This window comes from Solanum dulcamara, chromosome 3, assembly GCF_947179165.1.
Source record: "Solanum dulcamara chromosome 3, daSolDulc1.2, whole genome shotgun sequence".
In the NCBI taxonomy this organism is placed as follows: Eukaryota; Viridiplantae; Streptophyta; class Magnoliopsida; order Solanales; family Solanaceae; genus Solanum; species Solanum dulcamara.
In genome coordinates, this window is record NC_077239.1 from 32121347 (window position 1) to 32139749 (window position 18403).

Consider the following 18403-nt stretch of genomic DNA (forward strand, 5'->3'; position numbering starts at 1 on the left):
CACATTTTTTGAATTCTGATACATGAATCAAGTTTTTTTTATTATGATACATCATGCACATGTATCAGATTCTCATTTCTCAAGATTTAATGATTGTATCAGATTTAATATGTTTTAATATTTCCATACATCAGATTTACTATGTTTTTCTCTAGTGTCAAAATCAAATATAAAATCAAAGTTTATGTTTTATATTCTACTATATCAAATTTGTATCGAGTATAATATTCATAAGTGTCACATTTTGTGAATTCTGATACATGAGATAAGTTTTATTTTATTATGATACATCATGCACATGTATCAGATTCTCATTTCTCAATATTTAATGATTCTGATACATTAATTTTTTGCATAAGAATTCTATGTCTCAAGATTTAACGTATATGATACATCTTGCTTATGTATCAGATTCGCATTTATCAAAATTTACTACATATGATAATCTACAACCTATATCAAATAGGATCTTATGTATCACCAACAACTCTTGTGTAATTATGGTTGTCGAAAAGACAAGAATGTTTATGTTTGGGAAAATAACGATCCAAAAAATAAACCATGTGAGATTTCATTAATCCAAGTCAAGGCGAACCGATGGACGTCCTGTATTTTATTTTAAAAAAAATTATAGCAATAAAATGTTCTAATCTTGATACATATCAACTGAAAAAAGATTTTTATATTTATGTCATGTGTCAAACTCAAATATAAAATATAATAATAGATGTTATTTTATGATTCAATTAGAATGTACACCGAGATACAACAAACATCATATCTATTTAGGAATGAAATTACAAGTCTTTTTGTTGTGGCCTTCGTGGCCACAACGTCCACAAGAATTTGTGCTACTTGTTATTTTCTCATTAGCGAACTTTTTTCTCCCTTTCTTTGGTTTTCCTGGCATCCTTTTGTATATTGGCGGCAAGACAATTTCTTCTAAAATTTCCTTCGGAGCAGTCCAGTCTTTCTTATCTGGCATTGGAACCATTGGTAATTCATAAGTATTTGCCAACGCCTCTGATTTGTAGTAATCAGAACAATATGGGTGCAGGTCAGTAATGTTCTTGCTCTTCAACACTGCAATTGCATGTGGACATGGTATCTCGTCTAGTTGAAATCTACCACAAGTGCATGTTTTTCTCTTTAGACACACAATGTATCTTATACCTAATTCGTAAACAGAATAAAGATACTCTGATGAAGCAATAACCTGCAGGAATTATATTTCAAATTTATGTATCAGTACTGCTTCCTCACATACACAACTATGTATCAGAACTGATGTAAAAGGGTAATAATTATCACAGGATATACATATCAGATGAATCAACAGCCAGCAAGAAATAAATTTCACATATATGTATAAGAAAGTACGTATCAATTACAGAAATGATGTATCAGAACTGATGTATCAGTATGTATTTTAAACATGTTATGTTTATATGTGTCAGTACTTATGTATCAACTACACATTTGATGTATCCGAATTGATATATCAGTGTATAATGAGCACAGGCTATACTTGAACGACGAAGCAACAAACTGATATAAATAAACTTCACATATATCTAATAGTACTTATGTATCATCTACACAAATAATGTATCTACACTGATGTATCAGTATATATTTAGAACAATTTATGCATAACTGATTAATCATCAGCCTGAAGGAAAATAATCTTTACATATATGTATCAGAACTTATGTATCAAATGTAGAACTTATGTATCATAATTGAAGTTTCATTATTTAATTAGCACATGTTATACATAACTAATGAATCATCAGCCACCAAAAAATAAAGATCACATATATGTATCATAAAGTATGATTCAATTACAGAAATGATGTATCAGAACTGATGTATCAATATATATGTATCAGAAAGTATGTATCAGAAAGTATTTATCATGTACCAGAACTGATGTATCAGTATATATGTGTCAGAAAGTATGTATCGTGTACCTTCATTCTCGAACACTTGATCGTGTTTGAAACTAGGATATCTTCGAATTTTCTACCCAAAGTATGTTTTGTATAAGATGCTATTTCTCTATTTTTGCAGTTCCAAGAACCAAATAACATTCTCGTTTGCTCCAAAAAGTCAATTATAGGCAGCTCTCGTGCTTCAACAAGACATCCATTGATACATTCTGCGATGTTAGAAGTCATCATTCTACCCCTGTTGACAGTGGCATGAACCCTTGACCACTTTTCGTATCCTGCATTTTTTAAATATTGTGCCACCCGTTGATCGATTCTTTCAACTTTGGCCATTAATTTATCGACTTCATCTTTTCGGTATGCCTTGGCCATTGAATAAAAGATGTCACTTAGTACAACTTTACTCCTTCTGTATTTAGTACACACATTTTTCCATATATGCCATATGCATGCAAAATGAGGAACATTGGGAAATACCATGCTTACACTCTTATTTATGCTTTCGTTCCTATCTGATACAACACACATATTGTCCCTCTCTCCAAATGCATTTTTGAAATTCTGAAAAATCCACGTCCATGATGAATCATTTTTCGTATCAACAATACCATATGCCAATGGCAATATGCAACCTAATAAATCAATAATAGCGATACAATAGTTATTAGAATTCATCAGAATCACAACAAACATGAAAAATGAGATGACACACTGTTATTCAATAAGAAATAGTATAAGAAAGTAATACCTGCCCCATCAAGTATGCTAGCTGATACAAACGTTCCTTTATAAGGTCCATCAAGATGTGCACCGTCAACAACAACTACTGGTCGACAAAACTGAAACTCCCTCATCAATGGCCTTAATGCTATGAACAAATACATGAATTCATCAGTTGATGACTTGTGCATACTTATGTACGAATTTGGATATACGGTTTTTAGAATATGTATGTATACAGGCAGCTGTCTATATCCATCAGCAGGTTTTCCCCTTAACATCTGCAAAGCATGCTCTTTTGAACGCCATGCCTGTTGATAGGTAATATCAATTCCATACGCTGATTTAATATCCTCTCGTATATCATTAGGGGTGACAATTCTCTTATGATTAACCAATTTAGGGGCTGTGAATGCACTAACAAAAGCCTTTGTAGCATGAACTTTGTTGAAAATCCTATCTCTCAGTGCACATGAATGTTCACTATTGAAATATCTAACTTTGAATATATTCGATTTTTTCCAACATGAAGCTTTCATTCTCCAACAACATCCTTCTGAAAGGCATACTAACACATAACTGCATTTGTATTAAAAAAAATGACATGTATCATATCAATATTTTTTCATTTATAATATTAACAAATACAGTGACATACTGATAGGAAGTGTGTCAACCCATGTACTTGATACATGCTTCTTTGTATGTATTGTTAAAAAAAACATCTGATACATAGAGTATTATGAATCTGATACATACTGACAGCATTATTATCATTTTTTAACTGAGTTACAGGAATGGAGTTTTGATGTATCATGACAGAAAAATTTATTTTATTTTAAGAATGTATCAGATACACATAGTAATATGTATCTGATACATACTGTTGGATACTATCCAACATCAAAATTCCCAAATGCAGAAATGGAGTTTTGATGTATCATGACAGGAAAATTTATTTTATTTTAAGAATGTATCAGATACACATAGTAATATGTATCTGATACATACTGTTGGATACTATCCAACATCAAAATTCCCAAATGCAGAAATGGAGTTTTGATGTATCATGACAGGAAAATTTATTTTATTTTAAGAATGTATCAGATACACATAGTAATATGTATCTGATACATACTGTTGGATACTATCCAACATCAAAATTTCCAAATGCAGAAATGGAGTTTTGATGTATCATGACATGAAAAATTATTTTATTTTAAGAATGTATCAGATACACACAGTAATATGTATCTGATACATACTGTTGGATACTATCCAACATCAAAATTTCCAAATGCAGAAATGGAGTTTTGATGTATCATGATATGAAAAATTATTTTATTTTAAGAATGTATCAGATACACACAGTAATATGTATCTGATACATACTGTTGGATACTATCCAACATCAAAATTTCCAAATGCAGAAATGGAGTTTTGATGTATCATGACATGAAAAATTATTTTATTTTAAGAATGTATCAGATACACACAGTAATATGTATCTGATACATACTGTTGGATACTATCCAACATCAAAATTTCCAAATGCAGATTATGCGCATACCTTTTACTGTCGGATCTTTTAACCTTGAAATTAAATTCATTATTGATTTTGTATTTGGCCATTACATCAACTAGAGTTGCTTTATCCTTATAGAATTGATTCTCCTTCACTTCCGCACCATTTGTATCATCTATGTAGTTCGTCAACTCCAATTCTGCTATATAACAACTTGCAACTTTACCAGATTCTTCTAAACCAAAATTATGGGATTCATTCGCATTTGATTCGGCACAAACGATTGCTCCAGATGTATTGTCGAATGATTTTATCTCACATCTTTTTATATCAAAGCTTGATATGCACAGGGGATAATTCACGAAACCAGGCTCTTTCTTCTTCAACTCTATGTAAAGATTAACACCCATATCATTACGAATATATATTGGCGACGAGTTACCTTCAACTATGTATCGGATTTCAATTTCTTTCTCTGATTCATCCACACTCAATTCAGCAGCGATTGCTGCTTTTAAATTCGAGTAAGATACATTATCACCGACAACGATTCCATCACTTTTGTATTATTCATAAGTAATATCGGATTGCCAAACTCCAGAATATCTCAGTAGTATCGAGATATTCATATCGATTAATTGATGAAATGCGAAGTTTGATTTGAATTGATACTCTGTTGTTTTCCTTGTAGTCGATGCTCTGACTTTTGGCTTCAAAATTCATCTACATAACTGTCGCCTTCTTTAATAGATCAGTAATTGATATAAATAGCCAATCTTTTATCCATAAATAGCTGATGTGCATTAACTATTCTATAGCTAAAGTTATGTATCAGATACATAACTTATGTATCAGCAAAAGTTGAAAAATAATTGAAATCAACTTCGGTATGAATTGATGCTCTGTTTTTTCCATTCGAGACGACGCTATGTTTTTTGGCTTGAATCTTCATGGACATAACAATTGTTTTTTTTACAATTGATGTATCATATACATAACTGATCTATCAGATACATAACCCAAACTGGAAAAAAAATGGAAACAAAGTTGGTTTGAATTTATGCTCTGTTTTTTTGGGCTTAAATCTTCAACTGCACAACCGTTCTTTTTTTAACCAAATTAATCTCATTAATTAGATCACTAATTGATTTGAAGAACCAATCATCCCTTATATTAAGATACTATCCATAAATAGATGATCTTCATTAATTACTGATTGGATAATTGATGTATCAGATACAAATCTAATGTATCAGAAAAGTTGAAAAAAGGGGATATCGGATAATTTTGATACAATGAGGGATGTATAGTAATTAAACTTTTCCATTATGGGATTTAGGTAAAGTTTACTAATTAATTTTGATTTTTCGGTTTAATCAAAGTAAAATAATTAAAAACCAAAAACCGAACCGAATTATTAAATTTTTAAAATTACAAACCAAAATCGAAATTTCAAACAGAAAAACCAAAACCAAAATTAAAAGAAGTTTAGTTCGGTCAGTTTTTTCTGTTTGGGTCTATGGTCCGTAGACCTTTTACAGACCGTATGATCGTCCGTCTAAAATGTCTTAGCCATTTTCCAATTTGGCTCCTTTATACAGATGGCCCTACGTGCCGTAAAAATTCCTGTGGCCCTATAAGACCCCAGAAGTTCGAAAGACGAAAAATGAGGATCAAAAAATAAATTTTCAGAAAAATCTCAATTTTGGCATCAAGCAGTCTTCACGGGACCCACTACGGGCCGTGTAGAGGATCACGAGCCATGAAAGGTACCATGTTCCATGCCCAGCCAAATGGTTTCCTAAGGTGAGGGCCATGAGAGGCCACCATGAGCAATAGTGCGAACCACTGTCTATAATGACTTCCGTGGTGAACCCCTCTTGCAGGCCCTGTACCACGCCAATGATTCAGGACCATATAGTCCTCCACCGACCGTGAAGGTCCCAGTGGAGGAAGTCCTGAAACCATCCCTACAACCCCCCAAGACTTCAAGTCCAAGTCAATCACCATGAAGGACCACCACGGACCATGGTGCCCATAATGGGCCATGGTGGATCTCGTGGTAGGCAATCCTCCGAAACTCTTTTCTTCAAAATCCTAAGTCCCTCACCACGGAGTCCGTGCACCATGGACCATATTGTCCACTATGTTCCATGGTGAAGGCCCATTTTGGGTTTTGGATCCAGTTTTAATGAAGGGTAATTTGGTCATTCCTTATGCTTTCATTAATAAATGTGGACGATTTTTGGGACTAGAATCCTACATATTAACTACCCTAAAGTCTTCTAACTCTCTTATTCTCTCCATAACTCCAAAAATCATAAAACCTTCTCTTCCAAGTTTTCTCTCAAAGTCTTCTTCTCCTTCAAGTAATTCAAAAGAGTTATTTGAGGTCAAGCTTCCATTCTCTTCAATTTATGGCTAATCAAGGTCAAGGTATGTGGGACTTCATCCATGGGTACCTTTGACCCATGGTCCCAAAGATTTCTTCTTAATTTCTCTTATGATTTCTTCAATTTAAAAAGTCTTAATTGCATGGTTTTCGTTGGGTCTCCTCAGTTATAATATTCTTCAATGTTATTAGTCTAATTATGCATAATTCACATCATATTGTATGATTTCAAGTTGAATTTTAATGACTCATGCTATATACTAGTTTCAAGTATGATTTATGAGATATGATTATGATTTTCAAGTTATATTTTATGAAAGCTTTATACATGAGTTAAAGATGCTTTATGCAAAAAAGTTTATGAATGATGATTTTATGATGTTTCAAGCAAGTTAATGATAGGGCAAGATAAGTCCCTAAAAATATTTATGATCAAAGATGTGTAATGATGGAAGGCCTACACCCACATTGCATGAGTTATATGATAGATGAGCTAATCCTATGCTTTTACTATGATGGTGTTAGATGAGTTATTCTTATGATGTTTTATAAAGATGGATTGATATTAGTTATTATCTTTCCATGTGATGTTTATGATCATGTTTTATGAGTTTCGTTAGGATAATGACTAAGTACCGAGAGGACTTTTTTGTAGGATTCGGTCCGGTAACACAGTTAGGTACCCAAGAGAATACTAGTAGCAACCTTTAGTCCCAAACTACGTTGTCCACATAGGTTTACATATGTCAATATGGCGAAGCTAGTAGATCTACATAGCCTAGTTAAAAAGAGTTACCAATGGAGTATGCCCTGACAAGGTAGCCTCTCCTGTCTCGATGCAGGAGTCATTGGATTTCATGTATTAGCTCGCATATTCTTATATGTCGATTAAAGGTCCTATCCCACACAGTTTCAGTTGAATTATGAGTTCTTATGATGATTATGAGATTTTGATGCAATGACCAATGAGATAAATGTTTTAATGTTTTGATGACTTTATTCATGTTTTAAAGATATTGGTCTTGCATCCTATGATTCATAGTGATTATGTCCTATGTTTATTGCTCATGCATCCTCTCACATACTTAGTGCATTCCATGTACTAACGCATATTTTTTGCCTACATTGTATCATAATGTGGGGATCAACGATCATGTTCATCCTCCTCCCATTCATGTCTAGAGTTTACTATTACCTTCTTGTTGGTGAGTCCTCACAGTTTGAGGACATGACATTTATTTCACATTTGACAGTTGTACTTCATTACTTCTATGTTGTCTATTGGGTGAGCTGTGAGATTGTCTCACGCCCCAACTAGTATTAGACGCATGTTAGATTAAAAAAAGGAGTCTATGTTGTCATTTTCTCATTTTGAGACTTGTGTTCTATTTGAGATTTTGCTTCCGTATCTTGGTTTAGTTTATTGCTTAATTTCCTTATGTATGCTCATAAATGTCATGCTAAGAGGTTTGGTTGGAGTCCTTCGGGATTCTAATCGTCGTGTTACGACTAGGCCCTAGATCGGATCGTGACAGCCCCGTAGATCATCTCGTAGACCAGTGTACAAGAACCAGTTTCTCTACAATATTTCCTTTCAGTTAAACTTTTCAACTTTCGGGTCTTACATATATCTAAGATCAATCAACATTCCTGTCAAAATATTCCTCCACAATACAAAGTATAATCTAAAAATAATTTATGAAAGTCCCTCTCAAAGGCCCCCTACATTAAAAAAATGATATACACAATCAAATTTAATCATGAACAAACACAAGCGTAATTCAAATTCTATTGAACTTTGAACTACTCAAAGGCGGCAAATCTCACTTGAGTGTTTTAAGAAGGATAAGAGTAGAAAACTTAAAAAATTTGTAGTTTAAAAATGAGATGAAACCCCTCTATTTATAGATAACAAATGGTAGTATGACCATGTGTTTGTTGTACCTTATCAGAAAAGTCACAACCCTTCAGAATAGTCACAATCTTTCGAAAAAGTCACAACCCTTCGAAAAAGTCACAACTTTTCAAAAAAATCACAATTATTCAATGTGAAATGATGTTTTCTTTCACTATAATATAAATAAATAAATAATGTAAATATAAAATATAGAAATATACGAAATTGAATGTCTTTAGTTGAGGATATTTTATTAATTTAACATTCAAGTTAAGAGTGTTTTTAGTTAAAGGTATAATAGTAATTTTACCTTCAAGATAAATAAATTCTATTTTTAAAAGTCTTGAAGAGTATGAAATGTGCTTTAGACCCAAGGGAGTTTAACACGTTTGGTTAAAAAGTGAAGGAAAGATAGGGAAAAAATTTACAAAGAGTGCAACATTTGAGAGAGGATTCTTAAATGGAGCCTTTTTAGCTTTTGGATGTGTTTGCCTAATGCTGACTTTAAGCCATAAAGTTCTTAAAGTCAGTCAAAAATGAAAAGTTAGGATTCCTAACTTTTTTTTTCCAAAGTGCTTAAAGTCATTTTCTTTGACCATGAAAATTACTTTTATATCCCTTATATTTTAACTAAATTCTCAAACTACCTTTTTTTATTCTTTTAACCCTAAAATTCACATCATAAACACTTATATTCAAACACTCAACTGCTTATTTATAAAAATAACTTTCAGCACTTCAAAGTTCTAAAAGCACTTCATACATAAAAGTTACTTTTTTTAAGCCAATCCAAACGAGTTCTAAGTTGCCCAAGACAAAGACCACTACCAAATGATTTTCAGCGGATATGTCATTTTCCAAGACTAGTACTACATTAGTATATATGTCTTGACTATTCCGCTAACTTCTCTTGCCAATTCGTTATCTTCCTTAACTACCGCCACCGGATTTTCAAATCGCCGGTAATGGGCCATCGGAAAATGCTTTTACCAGCGACCCGCTTCGCTGTATTCTTTATACTTTACCTGCTCTTATCCCCTTGCCTTTCCTTTTCCTTTCGCAAGCATCACAAAATCAATGGACCCATCAAAACTCTTGTCGTTTTGGTCATGGAAAACCGTTCTTTTGATCACGTACTGGGTTGGCTCCACAAGACCCGACCCGATATCAATGGACTGAAGGGCTCCGAGTTTAATAGGATTAATGCTTCGGACCCTTGTTCCTCAAAAATCTTTGTCTCCGATGATGCTGTGTTCGTTGATTCCGACCCAGGTCACTCCATTCAAGCTATTCGGGAGCAGATATTCGGGTCGAATGATTCTTCTTCAGCAAACCCAGCTCCGATGAACGGGTTCGTGCAGCAGGCTCTTAATATGGGCGTTCCTGGTCTGGAGCAGACCGTGATGAGTGGGTTTAAACCGGAGTTAGTACCGGTTTACACAGATTTAGCGAATGAGTTTGGCGTTTTTGACCGGTGGTTCGCGTCAGTTCCGGCTTCAACTCAGCCGAATCGGTTTTACGTTCACTCGGCAACTTCTCACGGTGCTTCCAGCAATGTCCGTAAAGACTTAATCCATGGATTCCCTCAAAAGACTATATTCGATTCTTTGGACGAAAATGGCCTCTCGTTTGGAATTTATTACCAAAACATCCCAGCTACCTTTTTTTTCAAGTCACTGAGAAAACTCAAACATATTTTTAAGTTCCACAGTTATGCATTAAAGTTCAAACTCCACGCTGAACTTGGGAAACTACCAAATTACGTTGTGATTGAGCAGAGATATTTCGATGTTAAAATTGATCCAGCAAATGATGATCATCCATCACACGATGTAGCACTTGGACAGAAATTTGTGAAGGAGGTTTATGAGACATTGAGGGCAAGTCCACAGTGGAAAGAAATGGCACTGTTGATTACATATGACGAACATGGTGGCTTCTTTGATCATGTACCAACTCCACTTTCTGGGGTGCCTAATCCTGATGGCATTATTGGGCCTCCACCATATTACTTCAGATTTGACCGATTGGGGGTACGTGTCCCTACTTTCTTGATTTCGCCATGGATTGACAAGGCCACTGGTGAGTCATTTTGTCCCTTATATTCGACTTATTGACTCACAGGATTCTTTGATATGAAAATCGTAAACTATTGTGGAAGTCTTACTAGTTAAGCTCATTGATATCTATATCTGGAGTTGCAGCTCATGAGTTATGACTAGATATGTTGAGTTAAAAGGGTATGCCTACAACTGTACAGGAATATCTTGAGCTATTCTTTGGGTTTGGATGTTCACAGAGCTTTTACTGCACTAGTTGTGAATAACTTGAACTGTGTGAATATAACATATATGGGGTTCTACTTTGTCTTACTAAAATAGGAAATTTACCTGCAAGCCTTGTAAACTTGAAAAATTGGTCTTCTACTGAAGTTAAATCTGTGATACAGTAGATGCATATGTCAAGTTACCTTTATGTGCACAACAAAGGGTCATTAACATATATTCTTGTATAATGTGAAACTTGCCCATATTCATACTATACTATTTAATGAGTTGCAGCCATCTACAAGTTTGTTGGTGTTTTTCCAAAACTTACACTTGCACAATTACATACAATGAGATAAATATGGGCTTAGTGATTTGGCATAGACGATTTAGACATAAGTTACCCTCAAAAACTGCACACTCACACACACTTTTATGTACAGATGCCCTCTTTTGGTATTGTAGAGCACATCTAAAATGTAAGCTTATATAGCCAAAAAAAAGAAAAGGAAGATACAAATGCTACTCTGTTAGTTGTTATGTCCATGCCTCTAGAAATTTAATTTGTATTTTCTGTATTGTTTGAGAAGCTCAATGAGCACCTAAAGTTTGCATCTTGCAAAAGCTATGGGATAAATGAGTAAGTTTATCTCATTGACAAGTGATAAGACATTAATGTTAATATGCTATATTCATCTTTCTTACCTTTCCATTTCCTTGTCTGCATGTTGGTGCTGGTGGATTGGAATGTTTAAACATATATACCTGATCAATATGTTTGATGCAGTGATTCATGGGCCAACGGGTCCAACTCCGTCTTCACAATTTGAGCACTCTTCCATACCAGCAACTGTGAAAAAACTTTTTAATCTGAAATCAAGTTTCTTAACCAAGAGAGACGCATGGGCTGGGACCTTTGAGAACTATTTCCGCTTGCGTAAGACTCCTCGTAATGATTGTCCAGGTTTGTAAGCATACAACTTCAGCAAACCATGAACAAATAGTTAGATAATTTCTCCATTATTGGATGCTTAATACTGAAAATTCTATGTTAATACGGAACTGACTGATAGTTACTTAGAAGACGGAGAGTATTTCCAGGGTATATGGTCTGCTTGTAGATGTTGATGCTTTAGGAAACACTTTAAGAGTAAAAGAATTCTTGCTAAAATTCTTCAAATACATATGGTGAAGATATTCTATTGCAAGATGCTTATTAGTACTTTTAAGGTGCTGTCTGCTGTGACTACTATTAATATCAAAACCTTCTTCTTTCCTCAAATGTGTTATTGTTGTAAGCAACCATAAACATTTTTTTCTGGATGAGCTGGCTTAAAATACATGTCCTTGTGGAGCTCTGTTGGCTCCCTCTGAACTCGTTGTCCCTTCTTCAATAGAATCTTCTTTTGATCCTTTCCTCAATTTAGCTGCTCCAACTGGTGCATGAGTTGTAATTTTATTTCATCATTTAGAGCAATGGGATGTTTTCCATCTTTTGTATTTTTAAAAGCTATTATTGTGCTTTGTTCAGTTGTATGGTGTGATAAAACAGATAGGATCCGTTATAGCATTCAGAAGGTAGGGAGGAAGAAGAATTGATTGCCCTTTTTTTTTCCAGAGTGCTGGCCTGAATATGGTAGAACATATCTGATCTGATGTACCAAAGATTGGATTTTCCGAGCGTGTCTATACTGTATACTATGTTGAATTGTGTAAAACCATTTCATTTAAAAACTTAAGTGGGTAGAGCTAGAGAGAACATATTTGTTTTAGTTCTGTAATGCGCCCCTCCACATACGGCTTGACTTTTTTCTTGAGCCAAGTATGTGAAATTATTTCTGTTGATGGCTAGGGGTAGCCTCAAACTTAGGACCTCTGCTTGATCTACTTCCACGTTGTAATACGTGAACTTCATCTAGAAGCTTAAACGCTTTTAAAGGGAACAATTTTTATATATTTACTATAAGGTTTGCAATAACTTAAATACTTCTCTATATCTTTGGTCATTAGGAGCGAGAGGCGGACCTAGGAATTGAAAGTGTCGGAGGCACCACTATCTTTAATATAGGCATGTTAGTTTTTTTCTTCAAATAGACATGTCAATTGTGTACTACAAAGTTTGCAGTGGAACTCTGTGAAAACTAAAAAAGAAAAAACAACTAAAAAAATTTGGGCAGTAACTACTAAAATGTCAAAAAATTAAAATTTGAGAAAATGCTATAGTGAGAACCAAACCCAGGTAAACCCACTAAATGTCCACCCGTGCACCCCAAATCAACTGGTGGAACCACTTTACCTTTGTTGCAAGGGTGCCAACAGAGAAGTATATATATTTTTTCTGAGGTTATGGGGTATCCGTGATTCCCCTACCCTAAGGGTAGATTCAACTCTCCATTTCCAACCCTTCATATTAAACAAGAGCCTTATCACCCGTTTAAGAGGTAGTTTAATCATAATCATTTGATCGGTATGATGTTGCAGAGAAACTTGCTGAGGTGAAGACAAATCTAAGACCATGGGGACCAAGAGAAGATGTAAAGCTCTCTGAATTTCAAATAGAAATGATCCAGCTTGCTTCACAGCTTAATGGTGATCATGTTCTCAAAAGCTACCCTGATATTGGATGGAAGATGAATGTTGGTGAAGCTAATCAATACGTAGAAGATGCAGTCAATAGGTTCTTGGAAGCTGGTAGGGCTGCTCTTAGAGCCGGAGCAAATGAGAGTGCCATTGTTGCAATGAGACCTGCCCTCACTAGCCGAGCATCTACATCAGATGGAGGATTCAACAAATACGTGGAAGCCTACTAATCTATTCCAAGTACAGCCTGTATATATTATATTGTTATAATCCACCTTATTACATAAACTTCTTGTTACCCATCAATTGTGTCCTTCCAAGGATATATACAAAAATTATGAAGTCTTTCTTTTCAATGTTGGGATGGTTATTGTAATCACTTTTAGTAAATAGTAAATCATTTTAGCCTCATAAGTTCCTATGAATGCCCATCTTTTTGCGACTTCTTTCCTTTCCTTTCCTTTCTTACCAAAATAATTTGCTGTTAGTTCCAAACATACAATTGAACTTGCAGTAGAACTAGTGCTTTTTTGTCCTTCCTATAATGGTTTAAACAAAATATTTTTAGAAAGTTTGTGTTAGCACTCCGTTAAACTTTATAATTAATGGCTAAAAAGAAATTTATAGTTAAATTTAAAAGGAGCCAAAAAGTGTTTTAAATGGGGAAAATTAGACAAAATATCTATTGGATCAGAATTCCTGGCTCAAAACAACCTAATTATAATTTATTAGGCGTTCACTTTGTTGCCGGCGAAGAGCAGGCGGATATCTATGACCCTTTCAAAGTTTTACATATTGTACCCACTACCAACTTTTATTGTTTTATGATATCTACGATCTAAATTCTCATAATTTCTATATACGGGTCGTCTAGTCTATTATGAAGGCGTAGTAATTAATTACAATAGCCCTATTTTAACGTCTAAATAAAAATAAGATGATTAGGACCTGTTCGCCAAAGTTTTCATTTTTTTCCGAATTGTTTTTCCAATTTATTTGAAAATCATGGTTTGATTAAGAAAATTTTAAAATCCAACTTAGTTGTATTTCAAATTTGAAAAACAACTTATAATTTATTTTTCAACTAAATTTTCACTTGTATTTAAGCACATTTAAGTATGAAAATTTTGGACTTTCAATTAATAATAATTTGTGAAGTATAAAAATGTACATGTGTATTTTGTTAATAATTTGGGACTATTTAGAGGAGATTTGAGTTTGCCGGTATTAATAAAAAAAACCAGCCCGTTGAGAAATATGAACTGGTGCAACGTATAAAAATTTGTATAAATAGTGTATATGAATATATATACATCTCTGATACGTAATTATACACTATTTATACATCTTTGATACGTAATTATACACTATTTATTACTCCCGCCTTTTCATTTTATGTGACACCATTGACTTGACACAATATTTAAGAAAAAAGTAAAAATATTTCTTGTGTATTTGTGTGTGTGGTTGTAAATCATTTTCAATAATGATAAATGGGAAATTTTAAAAGTTGAATTGTTTCTAATTATAATAAGGTGACATTTTTTGGGGGAAAGACTAAAACGGAATGGGTGTCACATAAAATGAGACAGATAGAATATTATTTATACATATCGATACATTACATAACTATTTATACAATATCGATATATTACATATATACACACTACTAGGGGTGTCAATTGGGCGGATTGAGTCAAGTTTGGATGGGTTATAATGGGTTAAGCCAACAATTGGTTCAAGACTCAACCCAACCCAAATTAGTTTTGGTCAAAACGGGTTGGGTCAAAATAGATTAGGTAATGGGTTATATAACGGATCAAGACCCAACTCAACTCAATTTTTACTAAGCTTAATTATTTTATTTGTTCTTTTAAACTATTTTAGTACCTAATAATTTTTTTTCTTATTATGGCTATATATAACATATTAAATTGAAAAAAATAATTTTAAAAATATTTTAACAAGATTCTTCATAAGCCAATTCGGGTTACATATTCAACCCATTTTTTATGAATTAAAATGAGTTGAGCTAATGATTGGGCGGGTCAATCACCAATCTAAACTTAAACGGATTGGGTTGGGTTTGATTTTGCCACCCCTACATACTACTATATTTTTGTTGGAAAAAAATGTTGTCACATGTAAACTTATGTAAGAAGCCCTTTAAAAAAGTATAACTTACGTAAATCACATAATGTAAAGGGCTAATTACTATTTTTCCCTATCTTTTATTAATTTACAGAAATCCTTTAAAAATATGATAATTCGGATACATTAATTCAGTAATCCAGATACATTAATTCAGTAATCCGAATGCATTAATTAGGTTTTTATGTATCAGCAGGTAATATTTAAAGCATGATACATTGAACATAGAGATAATTTATGAATTAGAATTAATGTATCCGGATTACTGAATTAATGTATCCTGACTACAGAATTAATGTATTCGGGTAGAAAGAAGGAATTTTAATTTTTTTTCAAAATGAATGGGAGTAACGGAAAATCTGATAAATAAAGTAGTGTAATTAGGTGATTTTTCCTTAAAATAATGATTAAATTTTAGGTCCATGAGTTGTTTTAAGAAGCTTTATAAATTTGAAGTTGTTCCAAAATTGTTGTTTTGCCAAAATCTCTAACTGACACTAAGGGATCGTTTGATTGGGGAATAAGTTATTATGGAATTAATTATTTTAACTTTATTATCTTAAGATTCTTCGTTCTTTATGTGGGATAATAATAATAATAATATTACAATTCTGAAAGAATTGATTCGGTGTTGCAATTTTATCTCTATCAAACATAAGATAAATTCATTTTAAATAAATTCAAAGATTAATTATTCCTTATCCCAAAACAAGGCCTATTTATGAATTTCTGAAATGCTCATTTATGTCTTCCTGATTAGCAAACTCATCTCACACGTCATGGGTGGGATTTATCTCCAATTGTAATGGTCCTCTGCTTTCTACGTATTTTTGTAAGAAGCTCTTGTTGGGTGTTTGTCCTGACTTTTCTAGTATAATTAGGTTTTCCTTTTTCTAAAAGGAAAACACAATGTCTCCATATTTGGCTAGTCCTTTTTCTTATAGGAAAATGTTTATGACTCTATAAATAGAGGCTTATTCCTTCTAACTGGGTAACATTCACAATGTAATCTTAGGGGCTTTGAGAGTTTTGTCTAGGGGGAGAAACGGTTAGACACAAGTGTTGCGTTAGCACTTGTGTGAACCTCTTTTTATTCCGAGTGAATTGTGTGAGGTTATTTCTCTCGATTATTTGTACTCTCATATTTATAGTGGATTGCTCATCTCCTCTTGTGGATGTAGGTCGGTTGACCGAACCATATTAAATGTTTGTGTCTCTTTTGGTATATTTCTCGTTTGTCTTCTTATTTATGGTCATTCGAGGTTTGTTTTGCTAGCTTCCGCATGACACCTAATTATTTTCGTTCCTAACAGCTCTATTCATTCTCTTATATAAAATAAAATTATCCGTAGGGTATAATCTGCATCACAATTTGATAAATATTTCAACGTCTCTTTCTATGCTAAAGTTTGCGTCTTCAAGAATCCTAACGTATATTTGCTCTCCCTCGTTATCGACTTTCTTTTCCTTCTAAAATAGCATACAAGTACCATTTTTTTTGGCTTTCATGATTATCTAGCCAACAGATATTTTAAAGCAAAGCATCGACTTTTCTTGGTGAGCTAACCTGACAAGTGGATATGCAACTTGTGTTTTATATTTACCACCAAGGGCCTTACTTGACCATATATAAGGACTTCTTTTTGTCTGCGAAAATTACTTCATGTAATATACAATTTTTTTTTTGGATATTTGAGATTAAAAGAAAAAAATATCTCAATTCCCGCGATTATTTCGTTAGATATTCTATAATTAGAATATTTTTTTCTCCATTTAGTTCCTCCATCAATGCAAACCCCAATTAAATTGTGGCATGTTTCACTTTTTAGTTATTGGAAGAACTCAACTATTCTTTCACATTCATGGTTTTCTTTCATGGTATCACTCACAACAATGGGAGTAATAGAGACATCAACAAGCTTTAGCTTACCAAATGATTTTAATGGGTTAAGTGAAGATAAAATGGGACACATACCAGAATAGTGATCAATAGCAGTGATATCAATAATACACTGTCTTCTACTCATGTAAAACCCCAAAAATTGGAAGGCCAAACAAGATAAAAAAATACGAAAAAAAGTTGCAGAAAACTGCAGGTGTAGGTTCTTACAAGTCAACCTACGAACCGTAGGAAGTATTACGACTCGTAGGAATGACTGATAAGAAGCCCGACACTTACATAATTTTTTTTTTCTAAGACAAGTCGAGGTCACGATCCGTAGGAAAGTTGACAAGTCATAGAAATGACTCGTAAGAAAGGTTTTGAGGAGGAAAAAATTCACTGAGTGTGAACCCACCCTACGAGGGGTTCCTATGAACCATAGAAGTTCCTAAGATTCGTAGGAAGGACTCGTAGGAGAAGTTCTGAGACTCAAGTTTCAGGGTTTTTCAGATTTGCCAGGATGAACGGGTCTTATCGTAGGACAATTGACGACCCGTAGACCAGGGTCGTAGGTTGGGTCCTGAGTTTTTGGATTTTAGCTAAGTGTTGGAGCGAGTGACGAATCGTCCCTATGACCCGTCACTATCCTTGCAATTCATAAGAGTGGATCCGTAGGTCCTTCCGGCCAGTTTTAATATGAGGGGTATTTTGGGAAATTTCCAACCCATGTACACTTAAACTACGTCCTTTTGGAACTATAAACTACCCCCATAACTGTTTTTAGCCTTCAAGTATACCCTATTTCCTCATTCTCTCAAATTCCTCAACTCACCTTCTTCATATTCTCTCTCAAGTACAAAGGAAGAAAAGCTAGGGTGTTAGTCTTCAGGTTCTTCAAACATCACCATTGTAAGGCCTTCATAACCAAGGTATGTCGACTTCATCCATGGGTACCTTTCACCCATGGAATCCCAAGTTTTTCCTCAAATTCTCCTTGTGCTTTCTTATTCAAAAAGCCCTAATTTTCATGATTTGTA

At 33.8% G+C, this 18403-nt stretch overlaps 2 protein-coding genes across 2 annotated transcripts; one reads left to right on the forward strand and one right to left on the reverse strand.

Annotated features, from left to right (window-relative positions):
• Positions 1-781: 781 nt before the first annotated feature.
• LOC129881611 (uncharacterized) lies at positions 782-2339 on the reverse strand. The gene is made up of 2 exons (XM_055955767.1): positions 1974-2339; positions 782-1216 (listed from the first exon to the last, which is right to left on the reverse strand). Exons 1-2 carry the CDS (start codon positions 2322-2324, stop codon positions 782-784), a joined length of 786 nt encoding a protein of 261 aa, XP_055811742.1. The 5' UTR covers positions 2325-2339.
• Positions 2340-9321: 6982 nt separating this feature from the next.
• LOC129882519 (non-specific phospholipase C1) lies at positions 9322-13758 on the forward strand. Its single transcript, XM_055956845.1, has 3 exons — positions 9322-10568; positions 11541-11717; positions 13235-13758. The coding sequence occupies exons 1-3, from the start codon at positions 9452-9454 to the stop codon at positions 13561-13563; spliced, it is 1623 nt and encodes a 540-aa protein (XP_055812820.1). The 5' UTR covers positions 9322-9451; the 3' UTR covers positions 13564-13758.
• The last annotated feature ends 4645 nt before the right edge of the window (positions 13759-18403 follow it).